This window comes from Ramularia collo-cygni (assembly GCF_900074925.1).
Source record: "Ramularia collo-cygni strain URUG2 genome assembly, contig: RCC_scaffold02, whole genome shotgun sequence".
Taxonomy (NCBI): domain Eukaryota; kingdom Fungi; phylum Ascomycota; class Dothideomycetes; order Mycosphaerellales; family Mycosphaerellaceae; genus Ramularia; species Ramularia collo-cygni.
The window spans coordinates 1,466,026-1,472,696 of NW_019716256.1; the positions used below are offsets into that span (position 1 = coordinate 1,466,026).

The 6,671-nt window shown below is 45.8% G+C and overlaps 1 protein-coding gene; it reads left to right on the top strand.

Annotated features, from left to right (window-relative positions):
- Positions 1-3,054: 3,054 nt before the first annotated feature.
- Positions 3,055-4,908, top strand: RCC_02131 (uncharacterized protein; the record flags this gene model as incomplete). XM_023767414.1 has 2 exons in its annotated part: positions 3,055-4,126; positions 4,247-4,908. 2 exons carry the CDS (start codon positions 3,055-3,057, stop codon positions 4,906-4,908), a joined length of 1,734 nt encoding a protein of 577 aa, XP_023623182.1.
- Between the last annotated feature and the right edge of the window lie 1,763 nt (positions 4,909-6,671).

A 6,671-nucleotide genomic window follows, 5' to 3' on the forward strand; every position in this document is an offset into this window, starting at 1 on the left:
GAGATTTTACCCTATATAGAGTTATATAACCTTATAGCTACTTAGCTCTCTGTTATATTAGATGTACAGCTATTCTATAACTGCACTTTCTAACAAAGATACTCTTTTACTCCACCCCTAAAAATCTGCGAACCTCCGACTAATATTTAACATTTACTAGACTAGCCGTTATCCGTAATAGTAAGGTAGGCCTTCGTATTACTAAAGCGAGTAGTAAACTTATTAATTAAACTATATATAACTTGCTTAGCCTTAAAAATAAGGAACGGTAGTATCTATAGGCCTCTAGCGGTAATAGCCTTAATTATAGTTACCTACTCCCTATTACTAGGCTATAAAAAGAGAGCTAGAGGATTGTTACGGCTATATATAGCCTTATAGATACGGTCTATAATACTAAGTATATAGCTAGTTTTATCTATATTAGCAATATCCTTATCTTTAATAGCGTATTCGGTAATTACGCTCTTAAGTAGCTCGAACTACTACTCTAATACCTAAGGATTATCCTATACTTTTATTCGATTACGGTCTATTACCTTTACCTACTAGTAGTAAAGCGTAGGGTAGTTCTTAATAAATTTAGCTAGCTAGTTTATACTAATATAAGAATCCTTTTTACCCTATTACTCTAGTAGCTATACTACCTATAGCCTTACTATATCGTATAGTAGTAGAAAGCCTATCTTTATTAACCTCTTAATATAGATAGTAAGGGCCTGTCTTAATAGCCCTAATAGCTTCGTTTCGTGCTTATGCGCTAGTACTCGGTTACGAGTTAGAGCTACTTTACGTATACGGCCTACGAAGGTTAAGTAGAGGATATTAAAGTTACTACTATAGGCTTATTTTATCCTCTATCTACTACTAAACTACTACTCTATAGCACGTATAATTATAATCTCCTTCTTAGCTCTTAATAAGGTAGTCTATACTACGTTAGGCATCGTATAGGGGCGGTAGTAGTAGTAGTAGTAGTAGTAATATTAGTAGAATAAATAAGGCTCTTAGAGGACTCGAGACGATTATATTATCTTTAGATAATAGAGCGGCTGCTGCCGGACTAATAAGAATTTTTGAATTCAAGCGTATTTGATTACTTTAATGGCTAGATTGAGGCGCTAACGACTACCGAGTGTCACCACTTCTACCTTGTACACGTTATTCGCTCGCTTGGCTTCTGTCTTTAGCATTGTACACCCTCACGAACCGCATCAGAGTGAGTCATGGCGGCACCTATTGGCATCACGTTCGGGCTCGCAGAGATCGCCGCCAAATGCCGTCCGCAATTCGTGTGCACGGCTAGGAAAAGGTCATCGATGTGAGGTGAGGGGAGCGCGTCGAAACATCATCCGATGCCCACTGAGAACGCCTTTACGGATCTTTCCCAGCCTCCATATGCCTGGTGTATGGTAAAGAAGTCTACATTCGGCTTTCTTAAAATTCCAATTTATCAAGAATCTGGGATCTTGCTCCACGCGCGACACAAACCAAACACAATCCGACAGAACTTGCCACATGAGGCCTTCAGATCTGGCTTGCTTCAAGGGCCGGCTATCATGTGCTGGAGCCGCCTTGCTGGACGATCGGCCAGAACACTGTTTTCTGTCTTGGAATTGGCCGTAATAGGTGCTGAAGACTGGTATAGGGAGAAACAAGATATCACCAGCGACAACCATAGCACGACCGCTTGAAGTACTGTCATCACGGCTTCAACAATTGTTAATGCCACGAATCTTAGCACAAGATTCAAGCTCCAATCAAAAGGAGTCTGATGGAAGTCACGCTCGTCTTTTGACGGCGATGAGCTCGTTTCAAGGGTCAAGAGCACATGGCGAACGAATAGACAGGTGCATCGTCGCAGCATCCACCACCTGAAATACGGTAGTCCTCTTCCCAGACAAAAGCGCTAGACTCACCCACTGGCACCGAGTAAGGATGACATCCAGCCCTCAGAAKGTCAGTGATGCAGGGGGAAGGTATGTACCGAACTATTTTGCTCTTTCACGGAACAGCCTTTGGATTGCGGTCTAATCATAGCTTCTGTGTGTTCGACTATGCACTGCCGCGACAGCCATGTGGAGTGCACAGGATGTTCTTCGAGCTGGGTGCCGGGCGATGGACACCCCGTGCCGCATTGAATACAAACCCAATGGCTTGGTCGAAGGAGGTGCATTCATCCAAGCCAGCGCAAAACTCGGGATCATGTTTTCAATGCAGCTGACAAGCTCAGCCAATCTGAGCTGCCAGAAAACAATTCCGTCCCGATCAGTGGCATGTCCGTGCTTGTACTTGTGATGTAGTCGACATGATCAGCCGATACAAAGAAGACCATCGTGGGCAATGATATCTGCTCGTTTTCTGAGTCACAGTGCCCCGATGCGTGGAGAGGTGAAGTGTGAAGTGTATGTGGCAGTCAAAATCAAGGAACTCAATCTTCGCGATCTCTTGTCACGTGATAGAGATATACTCTTGGCGTGGCGCTTGTGAACACGTTCTTCCTTTCCTCCCAAGGTATCATCAATCATCTGTCATCAACGTTCATCGTCTACGCGATGTGGGAGAAATGTCGTGGCAACTTCTGCATTTGTGACTCCTCTATCGAGCGAAGGAGATCACGAAGCGACCGACGGCGGGAAGTATTGCATCCCGTGATGCCTTTTCTCACTGGAGATTTCATCCAGTCATCTCTCAGGCTCCAACCCAACGCAACGGAGACTTTCTTGATTCGCGGCACAGCCCTGGCGCAGGTTTCAGAGAACGTCCAATCAGCTGTGGCATTGGCGGCAGCCTCAGCTGAATTCAGCTTTGCTCACCAGCTTGAGGAGGGGGATGTCACTTGTATCGTTCCCTCGTGACTGTAGGTGAGAGCAGGCAGGCAGCCTCGCACCATGAATACACGTATACTGGAGCCTGAGCGCTTCAATTTCCTGTTCTTTTATCGTCGCTTTGCTGCCATTACGACCCATCATCGACAAATGTGCTCCGTCTAGTCCTGGATGCGCAGAGCTAATACCTAGATCCTGATCAAGGCGCGCATACCACGAGTTCGCGATGGACGACTTACGTCTACCTTTTGCTTCTCAGAAGAGTACGCCGTCCTTGTGCTCCAATGTCGCGCTTTGGGAAATGGATGACATAGAAGCCAGCGATCCGGTCATGGTGCCGCAGATTACCACCCCACAGGCTGAGCGATGTTCCCTCGTGGGCTTAGTGAATACTACACCACGGAGCGCCTTAGATGACACGTTCTCATCACCACACTGGCAGAGTCACTTGGCTGGCAGTCCAAGTACTCAGCCTGCCACGAGCAGTTTGGGTCACCACTGGTCTTTTGCAAATTCTCGACCGCTGTCCGAGGCGTCACCAAGAATTCGCTTCCGGCGAAGACAATCCAGACCCCAAAAGGGCGCCGCAGGTGTCCATGCGTATCAGTGGGAGGAGGTAACGCCTACACGCTCAAACTCCAGTGCGCCTTCTGCCCCAATACCCATCGCCTCTCGGAGGCCAATTTCGGAGATGTCGTTTATGGATATTTGTCCATTGGGTAATGCTACCATCTCCTACATCGACGACAATGGCGAAGCACAACACATCGCTGGAATCACGGTAGAAGTCATTGAGCGAAGGTGTCCACTCCTTGCAGCCGCATTCGAGCTTCGTAGCACTGGGCCTCAGTTGCATCTGGAGATTCTCAAGGGATCGACTGTCATACCCTTCCTACGGTTCTTGTACACGGGATCTTACGCCCTGATCTGTCAATCTGATGGCGTTTACGGAGAAGTGCCAACTTCCTTGTTGCTTCACTGCCAGCTCTATCACCTTGGAGCCATCTACGACATTCCGGGACTCGTGGAGCAAGCAAATGTGAACATCATCCGACAGTGCGAGTTTGGATGCTCCTCTCCCGATTCACCTATACACCTCTGCGCAGCGATCGAATATGCCTTTAGTCACATGAGTGACTGTACCAGAGTCTTGGACACCATTGTCAACTACTGTGTAGCCTGTTTCCTGCGACATCGACTTGCCGAGGACGAGGAATTCAAACGAATTGCATTCGAGCTAAAACCGTTCCATCAAGCGCTGTGCCAAGAGTCAATGAACAGACAGTTTGAAAACGAGAGTAAGTATTTCCTATCCGTGTAGATATGCGGAATGCAGTGCTTGGCAGATTGCAAGTGGTAGCCGCTCAAAATTCTTTGTCTCGGCGAATTAACCAGATCGTATGCTGACCGTCTCAAAGCTGCCTCTGCTATCATCCGGATGCCGTTCAAAAGAGACGTGCCCGATTTCTACCATTCTAGGGAGGATATCGACCATTTACGACTCCGGGATGTGGTCCATCATTTCCATGGGAGCGATGATGATAATGACAGTTTAAAGAATGTTCGGAGCTCAACCCAGAATGTCAAGTCTGAGCAGCATGACACCGTACATGGGGAGTGGCCCGCGAAAGAGCAGTCCGCTTTCCCAAAGCGAGCGCTGTCGGCGCTCAAGTCTCTCCAGGAAGAGTTAAAGAAGTTCGATATCGATGATAGGATACTGCCGGCGGAATCAGAGGCAGGTGATGTGGCCGAGTCTTCGAGCAGCGCACTTCTCCACAGAGCTCGCCGACAGAGCCAACAGCTTATCGAAACCGAGTGCTCCAATGGCGACAGCAATATTGGACCTATGGAAATGCTCGACATGGCAGCCGATGAGGCTTCTGCTTCGGATTGTGACTATGAGAATGTCTCTAGTCCAGCTTCCGTCCGTTCCCTCGATTCGGGCAGCGACGGTTCTACATTGTCGCCCACGGCACTACTAATCCGAGGACGTATCTTCGGCTCCGCTGATTCACCAGAGCACAGCAGCCCTCCATACAATTCTCCAGAGTCATCCGACTCGGAGTGGTCACTGCTCTGAACCAGCTCAAATTTGTGATCGGTTTGGTTTTCTACGGCGTGTGGTTGACTTTGGCGCGGAATCAGCAAAAGCAGGGGACTTGGGAAACGAGGTAATGTGTATCGTTTGCCTCGTCTTGGGATGAGAGGAACAGAATCACAACGTGTTGACGCATCAAAGTAGCATGCGATGCCATGCGAGTATGCTTGTCTCTGCTGGTGGCATTGATTCCATTTGAAACACCTTTACAAAGACCAGGAATGCAGCCAAAACTATAGGAAAGGACAAGCGGTATATTAGCTGTTCAATCATCGAGCGCCGCTTTCGATGCGTCAAGATACTCGTCTGCCACTAGTTCTAAACCACCTAGTTCTTTAACTCGGCTCCACGTACGGTGGTCTTTTAGCGACTTCCCTGCAACAACCCATAAATAGCTTTTTAGAATGCACTACTACTCTTAGCTTTACCTCGGCGCCGGAGTTAGAGTATTATAGCGTTTCCTACGCTATTATATCGTATTATACATAAGGTTTCGATATAGTAAGAGTGCTAGGCTATATAATAGTATCGTAAAGATTTGTTCTAGTTACCGTTAGTATATCGATACTCTTATAATTTTATCTAAAGGCGTTGCCTTATACCTATTGCTTATCTCTTTTCTATTTACCTATATAAAGCGTAGAGAGAAGAAGGCGTAAGCTAAGGTGTAGAGATGTCGTAAACTAGTATATATTATATAGTAGTATGTTCCTCTAAGAGCTATAGCTTAATCTATACGATAAAAGGCAAAGGTGCGATATAAGTATATCGTAAATCGTAAACGCTAGTATAATTCGAAAGCTATGTTGCATACTAACTAAGAGGGAAGTCCGTTAAAGGACCGGATAAAAGTATTATATAAACTCTAGCTAATAATTCTAGATAGTAACGCTATCTATAGTTAACGTATACCCTACTCTTAACGGCGCTTTAATCGATTACGCGTACGATCCGCTAGTAGCGCACTACTAGGCTCGGAAGTAAGGGAAATCTAAGAACAGCTACGCTTATAACTAACCCCTTAAGGAGGGGGGGGGGTCCGCGAAGAACCTCCGCCCTACTTAGCTAGGACCGAGAAACGCTATATATTGTTATTATCTATTRTACGGCAGAAAGGGTAGTACTATAGCTACTTACCTCTATRCGAGATTACTCTAGTCTCTAAAGGAATAACTCCTTCTTCTAGCGGTCGTCGGTAGGTTCTRCCTTAACTACTAGTTCTTCCTTAACTACTAGTTCGGGCTTAACCTATACGTACGTTAGTAGGTGTACTATTATACGGAGGAAAGGGTATATAAACTATAACGTTCGCTAAAAGATAGGCGTCGCTTTCGTCGCTATCGTCCGTAGTTACGGTAATATCGATRTTATCTAGGTTRTCGTCGGAGGCCTATTAGGAATTAGYATAGYAACTAGATGYATATTATATAGGTAATACGTAYAGGTTTCTCTACCTTCGGCTTCTCCGATYRGGCTTTCTTCTTTTTCTTCTTATTATTACTAGCGATAGCTTTTTTATAGAGCCTAGCTRYAGCCTTAACGAGCTTCTCTTCCGCTACGGCTATATATAATAGGGAATTATCTAYATCGTATTAGCTAGGCCGCTTAAAGACTAAGAACACCCTATACGTCTTCTTCGTTCCTTACGGGAAGATACGAGCGAGCCTCGAGCCTTCGTATTCCTTAAAYACTAGTTTAGTAGGCCTATTACGGTTATTATACTACTTAGTTATATATATAAGGGT